This window comes from Notechis scutatus, chromosome 3 (genome assembly GCF_049901735.1).
Source record: "Notechis scutatus isolate UNSWTSFEM ecotype Mainland chromosome 3, rNotScu1.2, whole genome shotgun sequence".
Taxonomy (NCBI): domain Eukaryota; kingdom Metazoa; phylum Chordata; class Lepidosauria; order Squamata; family Elapidae; genus Notechis; species Notechis scutatus.
In genome coordinates, this window is record NC_142011.1 from 92,346,139 (window position 1) to 92,366,331 (window position 20,193).

Sequence of the window (20,193 nt, forward strand, 5' to 3'; positions counted from 1 at the left end):
ATCTCAGTAAAAACAAATCTACAGTTATCAGAGTGATGTAAATTTGCCCATTAAAGTAACACTGCAATTAGTACATACAACTTAAACTTAATTGCATATCATACACTGGATTAGGCTGCCATTGATACTTTTATGATGATCTTATCTTTGAGATAGTTTCTATTTCAATTATTTTGCCCTTATTGAAAGTCAAATGTATTGGCATGAATGATTAAGGTGCTTACGTTATATTTTGATAAAGTGCTACATTAATGTATGGTAGAGAATGCCTTTAAGTCCATAGGCATAGAAGTCAAAAGATTTACAAATAAAAATAAGCTGAAACTAAATTTAATATGTATATAAACTGGCAAATGTGAAAATATCCCAATTTGCATTCCAGATCCAAAGATAAATAAGATCACATCTGGAGTTAAAAGAAGTATTTAATTAGCTGTTGGTTTATCATTAATTATTTAAAGCCAGGAATAACCAATATTTACAATACAGATATGGTTGCTATTTTCAAACCTGTTCTCTTCCCTTTAAGCTACATATTTTGGAAAACCTCTCTTAGGCTCAAGACATATGAAATGAACACTCAGCTGTAAATCAGACATCCAGAATATGAATCAGAATACCACAGCGCAGTCTTTCATAAACTTACTTAGGAGTTTATTATGAAGAATAATAATGATTAATCAAACTGCAGCTTTAAATGGAAATGAATACTCAGTTATTAAGCCACAGAAGCATGTCTTCAAAATTACTTAATAGCTACTCAAAGAGAAGGATTTTCTGTGCTTTCTGAATGTAGTTCTCATATCACAAGAAAAATAAAGTCAGATCAGAGCAGGCAATCTATTAAGGCTGCGGTACTAAGTGCAGTTATCAAAATGCAAATATTATTGGATTCAGTACAGCTTTCCTCCAAAATTAGTTGATACAGCACTGGTGCTAATCATCAAATTATGAATAATCAAATAATACACATGTTTATGTGAATGGAGGTGGAGATTCACAGATAATTAATATCCATGCCTGATTTCTTCTTATACATTTGTTCCTTCTATCGCTTTTGCCATAACTTATCAGACTTGAAACCTCGTCAGATTTGTTTATGGCATATTTTACTCCTCGGCTGATACTTGCAATATAAATTTGCCCAATTAAGCACATTGTAGGTGCTGCCTTAAAATGCAGGCATATGGCAGTCATCAGCCTAATTTTCTGAGCAAGCAGCATTTATCATAACTTAATATGCAGTTGTGACATTTGCAGATCCGAAATGCTAGATACATTTCAGTGGTCGTGTCAATGGGTCATAAAAAATACATTGGCACCATAAAAAGAATCACAGAGAAAGGTGATGAAGAAGGAACATGTTTCAGCGATGCCTGGTGGTTGCCCTCATATTAATTATGGCACGGCATACTGGAGAGGAAGTAGAAGGGCATCATTATTCAACTCATTTGCATGCAGAAAATTAGAAGTCAGTGCAACATCAGACAACTAAGACACTTTTCTAAGCAACTGCCAGAGCATTTCAAGCACTGCTGTTGTGCAATCTCTTTTACTTTCAATATGACTCAGGATAAAGCTGTCAGCTCTTAAGGAATTGCCATTAAAAGTGGAAAGAGTATATACTTCCTTAGGAATGTGGTGAATAGCAGATTAGTAAGGAGTGGAAAAATTGTGTGATCATCCCAGTTGTGTTGGACACCTTCTTCCAGAAAAAGGAGCTTCTTCAGAGCATCTGGAGCTGGCCAGAGCTCCAATTCTACAAGCCACTCTATGACCAAAATAATGCATTTCTAAGGAAGACCTAATCACCACAAACTTCAGTGGAAAATTGGAAATAATAAAATTGAACAAGCTTCAATTTTGGCCTAATTTTTGAAGTGTCTGGAGCTTGGTGGAAACAAATAAAAATTATTTCTGCCAAACTCAATAAAACTAAAGTAATTTGGGACTTTTTTCACTCCAAAGTGGGGAAATGCAGACCATCAAGCTTTTAAAAGTTAGAAACTGTAGTGCTGGGAAGTGCACGGGAATCCACCTACATTTATTTAAAATCCTTGTACATTGATTGTTCAGACTATATACTTGTATACTATATACAAGTATACTGTGTTGTGCTTCACATGCTTTGTTCCCCACGGAAACTGGTTTGATTTCACCCGAGGTGAGAATTCATGTTTGCTGATTCTTTTACTGTCTCAAACCCATTTTCTTATGGCTTCACAGCTTCATTAAGTCTCCTTGATGAATTTTCATCAAGGTGGAAAGAAAAAAACTCAACTAGCCTGTGTTATTGTAATCTTTCTGGCAACGCTTTGCTGCCCCTAGGTTTAGAGTATAGTAAAGCAACAAGAGTCTTTGACATAACTTGGCAGATGGATTTGGATACCACAGCCAACATTAAGTAGTGGGTGGGCTTTAAATTAGCAATACTAGGTCTCCATTCCCTGAAAAAATTATCCTTCAAATTATGTGCAAACAAATGCTTGTCACCTCCTAAAAAAAAAATCCAGTCTCTAATCAGAGAGAAGTGATTGTTTCCCACTAAGATTGGAAGTTTTGGGTTATATTTTTTTCCTTTTACTGGATTCCTATTTTATTCTGTTTACATTTGATCTTAATTTGTAGTCTGTTTTACATTTTATTCAATTCTCTCCTTTCTCCAATTTTAAAGTCTTACCTTTTAAAAAAAAAACAAGTTATGCTATCTTTGTTGTATTTGACCATTGTTTCTGAGATGTTTGTTAACTTAGCTGGTCATTGACTATAGTTAAATGAGTTTGAATTTGAGTGTTGTTACAGAACTAATTATAAAAATAACTGGATTTACAATTGAATCCGTATTACATTTCATACTGCATTTCAAACAGTATTTAATATTTGTATGTTCACTTTCTTGCAGATCCTGAATATTTAGCAAGCCTGAAATATATTTATAAATAAAATAAAAAATTATGAGAATTTTGCATATTTCTACATGCAATATTTGCATATTCTGAATCATGACTGAGTTCTGTGATATATCAGGGACACAGAATATAGCATGTTCTGTAAATCAAGGAAATAGTAATATATACCATAGGCTCCTAACCATCTTATCAGAAGTCCTCTTCAAATGGAATGTTTTGAATACTTGTCCCCTACAATTGTTTTAAAATGTCCAACAACAGTCCTGTGCCATTTAGTCTCAGAATGGATTCAGACATCAAAAGACATGGCTACATTGGTAGTCTAAGCAGCAGTTTCAGATAGATAGGACTCCGTGTTCCATTGGTAAAGCCTGACCATGAGTTACATTACAGCAGAAAATTCTATTAACGAATCTGGAGTTTTATCTTTAACAATCTTTATCTTTAAGAATGTTTGGTAGCTTGTACGTCTTTATCTTTAAGAATGTTTGGTAGCTTGTACATCATTTTTAACATCAATCACCAGACTTGTCTTTAGATAGATGATAGATAGATAGATGATAGATAGATAGATAGATAGATAGATAGATAGATAGATGATAGACAGATGATAGACAGATAGATAGATAGATAGATAGATAGATAGATAGATAGATAGATAGATAGAGATAGATAGATAGATAGATAGATAGATAGATAGATAGATAGATAGATAGATAGATAGATAGATAGATAGATAGATGATATGAGACTCTTTTAGGGGGAATGGAATCCGTAGGCCTCCAAAACTAAAACTGTGCCCTCCAAAACTAAATATAGATAAAATTTAGGGAAATAAAACAGAAGAGCACAGGCAGTGGTCAGCTAGGTACAAGTAAAGAAATATTAATATGGGGAAATTCTTTTTAATGTCTGATATTGTTCTATTTTGCCCAGTGCTAGCTCTTTCAAGAGATTGCAAGAACTAGCCAAGGTCTTTCAGGAGGGATTTGTAACCGGAGTTAGATCCACTCCTTGAGAAGAAAAGCCAGTGAACACAGGGTTGCTTGTATAGTCCAACTTATCAGTGTCTTTAAAAAGTTAGATGAGACCGACAGAAGATGTATAAGGTGGGTGGAATACAAGGAAGGAAGAATATTAAAAGAGGTCAACCTGGTTCTGTATGAATGATAATTTCTATCTGTTATAAATAGTGGTTAATAAAAGTTTTGTGTTTCTGATTTGCCATCTACATTTGTAGATGTAGAGGTGATCTATGCAAAAAGCTTTGCTATTTTCTTTTTATATTTGGTTGCACCAGTCTTCATCAGGACACATGCTTTCTTTGCTGCACTTCATGCTTTTAGCTTATTTTTCCACACGTAAAAACTTATCTGTGTGAAGGATTCATTTCTCATTTATTCTCAGCAGCAGGATGCTGCATTTTTATGGGCTTGATTTCTGTGCTCCTTGCTGCAAATATTGGCTTTAATGGGGAATGTAATAATCATGGCGTAGAGAGGCATTCTAACTGCTTGACCTGGGCTAAAGAATTAGAAGCAGTACCTTCATATGCACTCCTAGAGGTACAGAATTACTTGGATCCTGACCAAGTTAACCCTATAATGCATTAAAAAAAGATATTAATCCAAAAGGATTCAAACACTGTATCAATAAGCACAATACTGAAAGCACAGGCCTACGTACCTGAACCCAAGATTACTTAATTACCTGATTTTGATTGTGTTAAAAAAGATACTTTTTTTATGAAATTGATGGTATAGTTTCTGAGCATCCCAGATAGTTCTTAAAGCTTGCCAAGACCATCAGAAATAGATTTAATACAACTTTCCAAAGCTGTAACAGTTCAAAGGATAACTGTTAACATTCCATAGATGGAAAATTGGCAAGCCGGGGAGAAGGATAGATACAGTTCTATCTGACTTTCTACTTTTCACCAGTAGCTCTTGACAAAAGGAAAATGTTGAGATTTGGAATTTGCCAGCTGTAGCCTAAAGTAAAATGATCCTAGCAAGACTGAACTGTCCAAATGCACAGCTTGGCTAAAGAATTAGATGTTTCAATGTATCCATTTGCTACTATTCACAAGGGCCAAGTCTTTCCGTCAAAACGATTTTCCATTTAGGAACCATCATGGCTTCCCTGCATGTGTCTGACATCGTCAGTGTATGCAAGAGTATCCAAGCAAACAAACGGCCTTTTTCCCATAATGACACCTGTGCTTCCAGTGGCATAGATTGGCTTGTGTAGAGCATTCAGACAAACTGCTTCCCAAAGTTGCCACAAAGCATCTCTCTTCAACTCATGAAATCCACCATATCTTTTACAAGCCCCATATGGATACTTTGAAAGCTGAAACATTCATCCCGGTGTGCCAAAGTGGGTGGCTGCATAAAAGCCAGAATGCTTTCAGAGCAACCACCTGTGCCTTTGGAAACACATGGCTGCTTTAAATGGTTCAAAGGGAGATTTATTTTATTTATGCCTCTACTTTTCGTAGAAATGAATTGCGATCTGAGGCACAACATATGATCTCACACATATCAAGATGCTCCAAGTTGAGCTGCACAGTATTTAAATTGGTTATTAGGGAGAGAGAGAAAAATCACAGGAGCACTTGTGTCATCCTTGGTAGTAAGAGTCCAAAAGTAGAATTAATAGTTGCCATGTTAGGATCCTTAGTATGTATTACTGATGGGCACACTAATGGTACCGCTAATACTCCTCTTTCTTAAAATATCTTTCAAGGAAAACAGCCAGTGCTTTTCACTTTGTCATTGTGTTCCTTAACTAGTTGTCTTATGTTGATTATACTTTTCTTTCTTTCCCACTCCAACTTACAGCAAACATATGTGACAATGAACTTCAAATTTGCCAGAATGGAGGGACATGCCACAACAATATACGCTGCCAGTGTCCGGAAGGCTATACTGGTGTACTGTGTGAGAAGCGGAGTTGTGATGTGGATCCAGATGGCTGCAGCGAAAATTCAGGCCAAGGGGCAATATCAATACAAATCCTGCTACTTCTACTACCACCAATTGCTCCATTGGGATTGAGTGGGCTTTTTATATTTTAAGCTACGCAGCTTGGGAGACATCGGCTTCAGACTGCTTTGAGAGGAAGGTGTCCAGAAAAGAAAGAAAGAAAGAACCAGATGCAAATAAAAAATTTCAAAATAAGGGGGGAAATTATACAATTTTCACACATATATAGACTAAAGAAAAGGCCTGACTTGAACTAAGCCATATGTATACCTTGTGGACAGCCTGAACCAACCAAGACTGTTACTTCTTGGCTCAAGCTTAAGTGAGGCAGCTGCCAATACTACTACAACTACTCAACACAGCAACAGCTGCTCCGGGCACTTACACAGGTTCAAAAAGGCTTGGGTAGCCACCCCCCCGATGGAAATCCAAGACAGAAATGACAAAAAAAAAAAAGCCACAAAAAAACCTTGCTCTTTCAAACTGGTGCGCCACCGTACCTCTTCCCAGTGTGTGGACCAACCAAATAGAGGCATTCTTTGCTGTCAGTGCATTGTGGGTATAAGGAAATCTGTTTCAAAGCTGCCATATTGGCCTGCTTCAGCCCCTTAATTCCTCTTTCCAACTGTGCTTTAGTGAACGTTGCTCTGTAACCTTTTGTTGGTTGAACGATCTCTTTGTCTGATGTTAGTAATGCACATGTGTACCAGCCCCAACTCAATAAATCTCAAGCCGGTCATATCCTTGTATATCTTAGAAGCACTGTGCCCTGTTGACGCAGTGCTCCCCTATTGTACAAGAGTGGCAGTAGGACAAAAAGAAAGTATATTTATCCTTTTGTAATCAAATGAAGTTATTTTTCTTGACTAACGTAAAGCGTAGATTTTTTGTATTATTGCCAATTTGTGTTAACAATTGAGTAATGTACTTTAATCCTAATCAGATGGGAGGGGAAGGGAAGAGATGGTTTTTAATTCGTTCTTTTTTTTCTTCCTTTTTTTTAAAACTTCATTTAATTGTGCAGAGATTTCTCTGTATGGGCAACGTGCTGGCATCAAAGAATATCAGTTTACATATTATATCAAGTGTAATAAGATACCACCAAAGGACATTCTAAATGTTTTCTTGTTGCTTTAACACTGGAAGATTTAAGAGAATAAAAATTCCTGCATAAACTATTTCCAGGGATTAGTACTGGAGTTTCTTGATATTATTTTACCAGGTAGAAGACAAAGAAGTTCCAGTCCAGACTTGTGCAAGTAGAGCAAAAAGTTAAAACTCAAATCTCCATGCTGTCTACAGAGATTAACTAAGAATGACAACAACATGAGATCAGTTGTTGAGGTCAGCAGACACTGGATAAGCTCCAATCAATTCAGATTAGACTGCAGTCCTGAGAAGTAAAACCCACAGCATTTAATAGGATGTTACAGTATTCTGAAAATTGCATTATCAAAATATTTATTATTATAATTTCAGTTTAGCTCATCTATTCATTTTAACGTCTTTGAGCAGAAGTCAAACATTGTGCAAGTAAGTTTCCCTTTGCATAACAATACTTTTAGTTTCTTGCTTCTTTCTGCAACTTCCCACATTTTCTAAAACTCCCACCTTTTTAAAGCAAAACATGAATCCTTTTTCATCAAGGCCAGGAATTAACACAATGTTATCATCACATATAATTCAGATGTTTATGTTGAAGCTTTCCCTCAAAATTCCAAATTCAGCATTACCACTCAATGTCAAAATTTAGCTTTCTGTTATAGGTTAAGTGGATGAAATTATGATATCATATATCCTGTTTTTAATTTTAATTTTCCCCCCTTTTGTGTGGAATTAGTTAGAAAATGCCTTTTCTCTATTCTATTTTCTAACTTAGGTTGCTTGCAGTGAGACAGTGATTGATCAATAGTCCATGGTCCTTGTGTTCCATGTGTCGGAGCTAATAGAAGTAAAATTCCAGATCATTCTCCAATTTCTTTCTCGGAATCAGTCAAGGAAATTAGTGATATCACCTGCACAGTCAAAAGAGGCAAGATGGCATCACCATCTCAATCAAAGCCTTTCCCTCTTTTATACCTTCATCAATATGACATACAATATAAAGGGCAAAACTTCAGTTGTAAGGCCATGATTGCTCTCTTGCCTTATCTGATTCAGTCCTGTAGATTCCACTGGAAATAGTGTTGTAGAAGCATATGGATAATACCAGAACTCTCTATTGGTTTTACAACGTTATTTCAAAGCTCTAGATAAACAAAAGACCTTTTTCTTTTTTTGCAGGTCGTGATAATATTTGCTGTTAAAATTCCACCACGAACCATTTGTTTTATTATATACATGCTGGAAATATGTACCGTATTTTTCGATGTATAAGACGCACTTCCCACCCAACCCCCGAAAAAAAAGTGGGTGGAAATGTCTGTGCATCTTATATAGCGAATGTTGCTGAGGCACCGCCCACCCACCGGCCCTCACCCTTTGGCTCTGCCTCTGAGCAATTTGCCTCCTTGCAGCAAACAGAAAGAAGTCAGCTTCAGCACAGCCTAATGTAGCACAAGCGGCTGATTGTCGGTTAGATCGACCTCCCGACAATCAGCTGTTTCAGGCTGCAGGGATCACCATCACCTATTGCTGCCTCCGCGTGCCCCATTTTTGGCCTCTATGCATCTCATTTTCAGCCTATTCTGATCCTCGGTGCCTGGAACAGGCCAAAAATGGGGCGCGGGGAGACCAAAAATGGGGTGCAAAGGCTGAAAATAGGGCACGCGGAGGCGGCAATAGGTGAATGAGATCCCTGAAGCCTGAAATAGCTGATCATCAGGAGGCTGATCCAACCGACAATCAGCTGCTTGTGCTAAATCAGGCTTATTCTTCTGCACGTGTGCTCAAAGAATAGGGTTTCAATAGAGGAAAGTTTTGCTTCTGCTTTACCGAAGAAGAATGTGTTGTGCCTAATGGCCTCAAATGTTAGAGGCTTAGACCACATTCTCTGAGAATCCATGAAGTGTCTGCTTCCTCCCTCTGTCTTGAAGGTAAGAAATAAATTGTGGGATTGACGTGGAAGAGAGAAGGCAGCTTGTGCTAATTTGCAGCCAAAGCATCTCTTCAGGGATTGAGATTCAACAATTGGTATATTTTTGAGGGAAAAGGTAAAGAAAGTGCAAGAATTAAAAAAGGTTTTAGGTTCATGTGAAACGGTTTTATTGGGTTCACTACAATAAGCACACTACATCACATTAAATAGTGTGGGAGTTTTGACTTGAATCATATAAGAGAATTGGAAGGGATCTTGGGAGATCTTCTAGTCCTCCTACTTAGCAGGAGGGCCTATACCCAGGAAGGCGAACCTATGGCACACATGCCAGACATGGCACGCAGAGCCCCCTCTGTGGCCATATCACCCCAGGTCAGCTTTGCCGCGCATGCATGCATGTTTATCCCGCCGGCCAGCTGGTCTTTGGGTCTCTGCTGCACATGTGGGGGGGGCACATGCTTGGGGTGGGGCACAACACATGAGCATGTGCAGGGCTCGTGTGGGAGACAAGGATGCATGCACAGGATGGCACATGCACGGGGGCAGGGCGCATGCATGGGGGGTGGGGCACATGCATGGGGGATGCACACATATTGCATTTTGGGGGTGCCCATGCACACTTTGGGCACTTGGTGCCAAAAAGGTTAGCCGTCACCATTCTAGACAAATGACCATCCAATCTCTTCTTAAAAACCTGTGTTGGAGCACCCACAAGATCTGGAGGCAAGCCGTTCCCATGATTAATTGTTCTGTCAGGAAATTTCTCCTTAATTCCAGGTTGGATCTCCCATTAGTAATCTTCCACCATTACATCCTGCCCGTAGGTGCTTTGGAGGATATTGGAAGAAAGCTATCATTTGTTGAGTGCTGCTTCTGTTATAAAATAGATATAGACAAAATAGATATAAAAGTGGTAGTCTGGACTAAAAATCTCTCAAAGCTGGACCATTCCTAGGGGTATAGGAATAGAAAGGAAGAGAAATTAGCAAAGTGATATTTAGTGACTTTGGTAGAGCAGTTTATGGAGAAATTTTGCAGGGAAAAACCACCTAGAAATCTGTAAGACTTGAAGAACCTGGCCCCACAAAAATGAACAGCATTACACCCAAGGAAGGTTTAAATAATGGCGTTTCAAGTTAAGGTGATTTGCTTTCATGTTTGTTATCTCAGTTAAAATCATCCAAATACATTTCTGAAAGTCTTAAGAGAAAGAGAGATATTTTTTTTTAATTTATTTTGGAAAATATCTAGAGGTTGATTGTAATAACACAACAATAGATCTTGTGTTAATTGCCCATCTGAAATACTCCAATATATCCTAACCTTTAACCTACCTAACAAGGTGTACAAACAGCTCCTGTAGCACATATGCACAAAAATAAAAATTATTTCTTCATGATTTCACTTTTAATAGACCCTTATTTAGTATTTAAAAGAAGTGTCAAGCTCTACAGTGGCATGGCGGTGGAAAGGGCTGTTCCAGCAAATAGGGTTTATTTTGAAGCCCAAGGTGTAATACATTCTTGTTCCTGCCTTTCATTAGCCCAATTATTTTGAGTGACAGCAAGAGGCAGAGCAACAGATAGAAGAAACTGAGGCAAAAACATCAAGCAGACCATGGTTTCAAATGCAAGAATCCAGAGTTGGCAACAGAGGTGAATTTGCTGATGAGCAGATATTCTGTCAGACCCAGCGCAGATATTTTATCAATATAATTGCCTTGAGTGGAAAATAATTAGCCCCAGCAAAGTCCGTGGAGAGCCGCATATGTTATTCTCTCCCTCCCAGTTTGGTCTCTGAAACAGCAGCTACAGTTTTCGAACTTCTTGGTAGGTTTTCCTTCTTTCCTTAGGAGAATGAATGTTTTCCTGGCCAATTGTCTGCAGGAGGAAAAAGTCTAAAAAGTCTATAGACTTTCCAGTTTTGTTTCTCGGGGAGCTTATAGAAAACCAAAAACAAAAACCCAACTGCAGCATTGAGTGAATCGTGTCAAGATCACTGTACGAATGCAGTTGATGGTCTGTTTTGTTATTCACACCCGCAGCCTCTTAGAGTATACTGGAATAAGATAAGCAAAGATAAATTAAAACTTTGGCTGACTGCCAACCCCATCCCACATGAAATTGTAGATATACACCAGAAGTGTACTCATGATAAGGATTACTTCTAATTAAAGTGGATTTCTAATATTAAAATGTGGAATTTGAGCTGCCTGGAAATGTATTAAAACAGATGAAAGAAAACACAGGATAATTGTTATCAAAGTTATACTTCAGCTAATCGTCATACATTTGGAGCTTTGCATAAGTGCTTGGGTGGTAGAGCACATGTTATATATTGACGTTTGCCACCCAATCTAAATTACAATAACAGTAAGATGTCCTTACTGGCTCCTGGCTGCATATCTAAGGAGACTCTGGGCTTTTTCTTCTCTTCACAATAGCCTTATTTCTCAACTTTGACAACTTTAAGATGTGTGGACTTCAACTCCCAGAATTCCCCAGGCAATTCTGGGAATTGAAGTCCACACATCTTAAAGTTTCCAAAGTTGAGATACATGGCTCTATCATTTTTTTCCTCCTCAAGAAAGGGTAAAGAGATACCTTACACAGATACATCCTTTTATTGGCAACTGTGCAGAAAAACTGTTCTCCATCTTATACGGATATTTTTATAACCTTTTAGTCTAGTTACAGCTCTAAAATTTCCAACTGATTTCCCATCCAACTACTAACCAGATCCAGCATTGCTTAGCTTCCAAGTTTCTCTGACTGCTACCTAATCTGACAATGGCCAATTCCAGTTTCAACAATTGGAATGTGACCTGAAGGTCTGTATTTAAAAGGAGGAGTGAAAATCTCATTTGACACACTGAAACCTTTTGACAGTCTCAATGTACCTCTCTCGATACTGATCAACTTAGTTCTGTGACAGGTGATTATTGGAAGTCCTGAAACAACCTGTCCATCAAACAAGCTGCCCATCAACCTTGCAATTACACAAAGAATTTCCTTTCAGAATTTATACTGAGAGCTGCTTATAATTGGAAATATGGAATTATATTCAGGGTGTGTTCATAATTGAAGGTATGTAATATGGCACTATTGTCTTGTAATTCTGTCAGTCTGAGATTGTCAAAAAAAGTAGTTTGAAAGCACATTGAAGGACACTTATTCCAACTCATTAGAAATAAAGAGATTATTACTGGGTCAGTGATCCAATCTCTGTATAAAAACACGTAGTTCCGTTCAACAGAATTCAGCTTCAATACACAGGCTGTCTTAACAGTTTACTGCACAGCTAGTTAAGCTGAAGCAAATGGTGGATTATCCTGCCAATGAGAAAAGCATCTTCCAAATGTGGGACAGGTCTGAGGAGGTGGCAAATTCTGACAGATAGCTGGAATGGTGGGATTAGCCATCTTTCAGAATCTGATTTGAGGGAGCATCTCAGTGAAGCTTTACTGGCCACTTCCTGGAAATGCAACTTTTGATCCACTGAGGTAGGGTGATAGATACAGTACTTGATCTATGCAGCAGGAGGCAGAGCAGGGATCGTAGTAATAGTTGAAAAAGAAGTGTCCAGTATATTTCCTGATAGCACAACAAGACCCACACAAGCACATACAGTGAAAGCTACTGACTGAAATGGGATCATGATGTGGAGGTGTCCTTCAAGTCCTTAATTAGCTTAAGTTAAAACTAATTTTAGGGGACAAATTTGTACACAGCAAATTTAAACACATAGAGGATTCAGTTGTTTTAATCAAGCAATGATGAATCTCCTATTTCTATTCTGGAGCTGTGGTGGTGCAGTGGTTAGAATGCTGTATTACAGGATAACTCTGCTGACTGACTGCAGTTCAATTCACACGGGCTCAGGATTGACTTCCATCCTTCTGAGGTCAGTAAAATGAGGACCCAAATTGTTGGAGACAATATGCTGACTCTGTAAATCAGAGCAGGGGCCCAAGGGTCAGATCCGGCCCACGGGGTGCTTCGATCTGGTCCATGGGACTGGCCTGGAAACGGCAAAGGACCGGCCTGTGGTTCCTCTGACAGCAAAAATGGAGCTCATTTTCAGCCACAACGATCTCCATCCCTCTGCCAGAAAAAAACAGAGCTCAGGGGGATCACCTCCTGCAGTCCTCTGCCAGTGAAAGCAGGGTGCAGGGGTGGGCGTGGCTCCCCTGAGCTCCATTTTTGCTGGCAGAGGGCTATCAAAACAAACTAAAAACAAAACATTTGCATTTTGCATTTGAGCATGCAAGAAGGGACAAGAAAGGAGACAGGGAAAAAGGAAAGACAAAGAAGGGAAGATGGGAAGAGAGCAAGGAAGGAAAAAGGAAAGAGGAAGGAAGATTATAATAAGAGTGAGGGAGTGTCTCAGGTAAGTTCTGCATTAGCACTTGGCCACCACAGGTGCCCCCCCAACAGAAGTCCTATGTCACACCCATCATGGCCCCCCCGCCCCCCCGCCCCCCCGCCCCCCAGCCTTCTGTGGTCAAACACAACCCTGATGTGGCCCTCAATGAAACTGAGTTTGACACTTCTGGCTTAGAGAGTGCTGTAAAGCACTGTGAAGTGGTATATAAGTCTAAATTGCTATAGCTATCAAGATTACCAAAGTGCATAAAATTTAACTATGATTGTTGACTCCTCTTTTTCTTACTGTCCTTTCCCAACAAACACTTCCTAACTATAGAGAATGATAATTTCTCATTAAAATCTTCCCTAAATGCAAGGCTGCATAGTATTCTTGGCACAAGGTATCTTAACTAATCTGTGCAAAAAGATCCAACACATCTTTTCTATTTTCCTAAAGCTGTGTTAAGGGGCTTCAAAGGACATTAAAAGATCCAGCTAGATAAGCATGTGAGGTTTAAGTTAACTGGTGCTTAACTAATCAGTTAATGCTAATTATGGGGAATCCTTTAAAAAAAAGTCTTCGGGGTTCCATGCAAAAGTGAACCAACAAAAACAATATTGCAATTCAAGGCATCTTCTTAATCTTAATCCTAGGGATTAAGGGAGAATTTAAGGAGAATTTAAGCATGAGATGTATGAACATCCACCAATCTCAGTTGTCTGAAAGTGACCTGGACTGGAAACATTTCTAGTGGTCACATATACCATGATTGGGTAAATGAAGCAATGTTACTGATTTTACGTACGTTTTGTGTGATTAGTGCTCTGAAGGAAGTGAACTTTAATTCTGCTAAAGATCAAAACTAGAATCCTCATATGCATTTCTGTGAGATAGTAGCAGAATGTATAAGTGTAAGAAGTAAGGTTTCTATCTGAAACCATAAAAGGCACAAGGATTCCTATAAACTGACGTACAAAAGGTCTACTATTTTTTGGACTTAACAATTTCTTGATTGGAACAATAAGAGGACTTTATATCTTTGCTTTTTGGCTCTTGTCTTTCTCCCAAAACTTCTAGACAAGCTCTTTTGGATGAAATCTCATAAGTGAAACATCTGAGCATTTAAACATTTACACTTACAACATGTCTTTTAATTACCCTTTTTGGAAGGGCCATCTTCTAATTCAAGTTGCACATAACCAATACCCCTTGGCAACTCTTAGAGCTTTAAACAAGCAAAGAATATGATTATTTTTAGTTTTATCTGATATGAAATGAATAAGCTGGTTTATAATTAATGTTTTGATTCCATCTTTGCTTTGCCCTTTTATTTGGAGAAGGGAAGAAAATCTAGATGGCAAATTAACAAATGGAAAAATATGAGATTAAGTAATCCTTTTATTAACTTTTATAATTCTACTGAATAGACCATTATGCCATGATGTGCAATTATAGTAATAATCAGATCCGCTGAAGAAAAGTCAGAAAATCTCAAAAGTTCTTTTTTTAAGGTCCATTTTATTCTCATAAAATTTCCCTAAGATGTATAACTTTTTCTGTTCTTTCATTAAAGACCATTTTGGTAGAGGAGTGATTTATGAAAATTAAATGTGCAAATTCCATTTGTCTCTGCATCGTTTCTAAGATTCTGGCACGTGACAGAATTTAGACATTAAAAGTAGCCATAATTTCCACAAGGATTGATAAAAAGAATTGGGAACAGATTTCACACCTAATTATGTTTATGTATTAATAACTATTCAGTGAGTGGTGGCCTAATGGTGGAAACGCTAGCTTCCTACTCAGAAGCTTTGAGTTCAGTCCGAAGTAGCAGCAGATGTTTCTCTCTCAGGATGCAAAGAAAAAATATTTGCTGCGAACTCTATGTGGCATCAGGAAGAGCATCCGGCCAGTAAATGCTCAGCTCCATCCAGTTGCCCTAACTCTGTCCTGAATTAAGGGATTACAGGATCATAAAAAAGGAGTTAGTACCATCATAGGATACAAGACATGTAATACAATAAATAACTAGCATTACTTTTAAAAAATTCATTTAATTTTGAATAACCCTTCTAACCTAATTTTCATAATTCCAAACAATCTGCCAGGGTCTTTTCAATAGTCCAGCAATGTGCTTCTCAACCAAAGGAGGTATATACAAAACATTTTACTCTTGGCAAGGTTTTGTACTTCCATAACTTTCATTAAACCAACCACCTTCAACTCATATAAGATATTATCCATCCAATTAACAAGTAGGCGTAACAAGGGGTGTTTATTCATTAGTGATTTCAAGGTTGCAAGTCATCAGCAATTTCCATTAGAGCAATTCTGTTAGCTTGATTACATAAAGCTGTTCCAAAGTAACTTGCTGGAAGTAACTCTATAGACAAAATTTAAAGTCTGCTTTACACACACCATCCAAAAAAGTGTGAAAGTCAAAGGATCCCAAATCATTCCAGTAGAGAGGTGATTTTCATGAAGGTGATTCATAACTATGATTTAGGATGCAAAGTTAATTAATGCAAAGCCAGGGAGGACAATAATACCTTAATAGAAACGGAATGCAAAACTTTCAGAAATAAATTGAGCCTTTACAGCAATAATTGTGTCCTTCCTCAAATTTGCCAATACCGTTATGTTTCTCTTCCATTTGATTTACACACACATATATATGTGTGTATGCACATACACATACAGAGAGAGAGAGAGAGAGAAATATGTATGATGATAAAAATCAAGGAAAAATAATTTTTCATGGGATGAAGTGGTTGTGACTTTGGCAGCTGAAAGTTACAGTATATCACCAAAAATTTTTAAAAATATGCCAGTTCCCCATTTGTATGTTTATTTCTTCCCAAAAATCAGCTCCTGGTACAATCTAACTTTACTGTGTTCCATTTCAATCAATATTGTCTTCTCATCACCTCAGCTCATTATCTTTCAACACACTCTGAAAGTCTGGAGGTTATGGATCCTGCCAAAATGCTGAATGTCTTATTTAGTTCAGTTTCATCCAGTTTCAACCACAAACATAATCTCTTGGAAGGATTTCAGCAGATATTAAATCAGTCGGGCAGTGTTGCGATTCAACCAATGTAACAACCGATTTGGTGACTGCGTGCTTTGCGTGCACCTCGTGCTCATGCTCTACATTTTAAAAAGCCCATCTTCAACTCAATTACTTACCTTCTGCTGCATCCTCAGTGAGTAAAACAGCTGATGCGTGGCAAACCACTCTGCCGCATGAATCAGCTGTGCTAAAAAAACCAGGAAATAAAGAACAGGAAAGAGCAGGGGTGGGTGGCTGGGGCCAAATGCTCACCAGAACCACCGGTTCACCCGTATCGTTCTGAACCAGTGGAATTCCACCCCTGCAGTCGGGCCAATCTTCCTTAGGATTCATCATTCCACAAAGCAAGGGAATAACAGGAGATCCTGGTAATGGGCCATCATAAATATTTGTTAGGAAACGATAAAATTCTACTTCCATAGATGAAAACAGCTAATAAAATATCAATTACATTTATCTCATGTCTGGTCAAACAATTGAGATTCGATATACATTAAGATAGATATATATAGATCATAGATGAGAGAGAGGGAGAGAGATTATGATGATGATATAGATTACATATACATATATATACTGTACACACACACACACACACGAGTGTGTGTGTGTATGTATATATATGTATATGTAATATACATATATATATATATATATATACTCACAGACGAACACAATACAGAAGCCTGATGATGGCAGATGAGATTCTGCCGAAACATTGCTACAACTTTAAAAGCACAACTATAATGACGTGGGAAAATATCCGAACAAAGCTGAATACCATACATGTAAGTACCCGCGAAAACTTAAGAAAACAAATATGTAATATATATATCTATATCATCTCTTTCTCGGTATATCTATCCATCCATTCATCCATCTATCTATATCATCTCTTTCTATATATGTATACCGAGAAAGAGATGATATAGATAGATGGATGGATGGATAGATGAAAGATAGACACAGATAGACAGATAGACAGATAAGAGAGAGAGAGATGAAAGATTAATAGATGAGAAAGAGGTGATGGATTCAGACAGACAGACAGACATCTTGGTTCACATAGGCCTTTCTAACCATATCTCCAAAGCTGATGGAATTTAGCACTTAACCATTTCTGAATGAATGCAGGTAATATAGAAATTAGGATTTTTATATTACTTTTTAAAGAAATTTAACCCCCAAAATAATTCATCCTTTGTTTCCTTTTTGTTACATTTATTAATGCTGATAGGACTTCTGCTGTTCTACCCATATGAAGGTTCTTGCACCTTGAGAATAAATTCTTTCTTCTCTTCCTGGGATTTTGACTTATTCAGGTCCTGATCTTCCCAGAAGCTTGTTGCAGAAGGTCTCTCCGTTTTGAATGACCTCATAAATATATATTGAATTTTAACTTATAAAGGTAAAACCAGTTTTCCAGCCGTTTAGATGGTTTGAGGGCTGGTTAGGAGAAACGGGTCCTAAAAAGAACTTCTTTCAGGGAGCTAATTAGTTCATAAATCAACATGTCTAAGTAGGGTGCAGTTTACCCTAAAGCTAGGCCACAGTGAATTGCCATGGGTGTAACTGCACTTTAAAGATCTTTTTACCTCTCTTTACTGTGCCATTCTGCTTGGACTGTTCATTTTCCTGTAACAATTTAGTTAAGCACTTAGTGGGAACTCACCAGATTTGTATTCTGGTTCCTAAAAATTTCAGCTCTCTGGAAGCTTCTGCTGTAGTAGCTCCTTTAGATCTAGCTCATTCCATCTCTAAATTTGTACACAACCCTTGAAATAAATTTTAGACTTTATATCCAAAAGCACTGTTTCCAATGGAGAATTCAAAACTTTGCACAGAACAGCAAGAAAATGGGTAAGACGCTTTAATAGTTATGTACTACTGCTGGGGCAGATGACCTCAGCCCATTCAAAAATTGCTGAACTGTTTCTATTAAGAGTTCTATCAAAAGTTCTGTCTCTTGCTTCGATAAGAGGTCAAAATAGAGATAACAAAAGGAAAAAATATTATGAAGGAAAAAATTGATGTCTACAGATACACTAGGTGTGCCTGCTAATCGCTGTTAAAAACATTTCTATCCTGTTCTTCCTTGACATGAGCTGGCAACGCTAAACTTATTTTGTCTACCATTTCTCTCTTTCTCAACCCAAGCTTCAAATCTGCACCAAATCAGGAGCCTTTTAAGGTACATTGTAATATTGGAGAATATTGTCAATGTAGAGAACTTTGAACCATAGCTAGAACAGTCCTTGAGAAATAAAACTCAGTTACTACCCATGCAACAATCACTTCCAATTCTGAGAGTTTTAACTGATATGCATAAACCTCACTGAATCACAGTATTCAAATAATGTCTTCGAGAGAAGGGCAAAATTACCACCAATTCTGTTGAATTCACATGGGGACATCGCTACCCACACTGACACTGAACAACACCAATTCAATGGGAACTATTACAAGAATAATCAGCCATGCTACTACCTGCTACGTTCACAAGTTTATGAAAGCCTGGCACTCCACCAGCAATTCCATCAACAGACTCACTGACCTACAACCAGCCTATAAACCCCTCAGAATTCAAATCAACTGCACAGCCAACCAGTGACAGCACCAACCCTCAACCAATCCATGCAACCCCCACAAACCAGCACTTTACTTCCCAATGATCCTCACCTGATGTGACCTCCCCATCACAAAGACCCATCACATGACCCTCACTTGATGCAACCTACGCCTGACCCATCACAACCAAGGGTGGAATTCAAATTTTGTAACAACCGGTTCTGTGGGTGTGGCTAGGTGGGCATGGCCATGTGACTGGGTGGGCGTGGCTTTTTTGGCAGCACCCTCCCCCCATTTTTTTGGGCCTTCTGGGCCTCAGGGAAGCCTCCTGAGGGTGTGTTTTTGCTCCCAGGTTTCCCTGGGGCCCAGGAAGGAAAAAATGGGGGGCATGCAGCATCCTCCTGCGCTCCATTTTGGGGCCTTCTGGGCCTCAGGAAAGCATCCTGGGGGGTGTTTTTGTTCTCATAAGGCTTCCCTGGGAATAGCCTGGTTACTTAGGAAGAACAGATAGTTCTCACTTCTCTCCTTCAAGCCTTCCATTTTCCAGAGTTCCTCCATCTCAGTCCAACATGATGATTTCACCTCAGTTGTAGGTTCCATGGGACCTTTCCCTTCTTGTTTAAAAAAAATAATTACACAACACATTAATGTTCATCCTTCCCCTCCACAGTTAATACTCCCTTGATACTGTTTAGAATGAGATACCAGCAAGGTCTCTGGGATTAAACTTCAACCTGCCTACTTGGTGGAGCATTTGATATGAGAGATGCCTATGTCCTGTGTCTAGGATTTCACTACAGAATAACCAAGAACATTAGTAATTAATATTCCCTCGCCCTTCCCTTCCTGTATCACAGGAAGGAAAGGCAGAGAGGAGAAGGGGAGATGTGCCAGATTGAAATTAAAAACATTCCTGTTTTAAGACATGGTCACACTGGATGTGAGGCAGTCCCAGCCACCTGTGCTCATTTTTTCATCCACGCTCATCTACCTTCTTCCTGAAGCAAATGGGGCCCAGAAATGCTACTCAGTAGGCAGGAGAGGTGGGCTGATCAAAGGAACCAGAGGGAGAAAAAAGTACCAGAGAGTAGAAGTCACAGCTGTCTCATCTCCACATTCCACTGCAGATTTAAAAATAGATTGTGACCTTGAAGGAAGGTGCCTACAGAACATTTTGCAGACAACATTTTGACAGCACTATGCAACACGTTTGAAGAGAGTGTTAACATGTTTAAAGAGAGACACCTCCCA

General features: G+C 38.4%; 1 protein-coding gene across 8 annotated transcripts in view; it reads left to right on the forward strand.

Annotated features, from left to right (window-relative positions):
• The window catches only part of NTNG1 (netrin G1), a 268,725-nt gene extending 261,651 nt beyond the window's left edge, over positions 1-7,074 (forward strand). For all 8 annotated transcript variants that reach the window (XM_087960757.1, XM_087960751.1, XM_087960750.1 and 5 more), the window contains one exon: positions 5,753-7,074. In XM_087960757.1, the coding sequence (XP_087816883.1) occupies positions 5,753-5,988 (236 nt within the window). In that variant the 3' untranslated portion in view covers positions 5,989-7,074. The remainder of the gene's footprint in view (positions 1-5,752) is intronic.
• Positions 7,075-20,193: the final 13,119 nt, after the last annotated feature.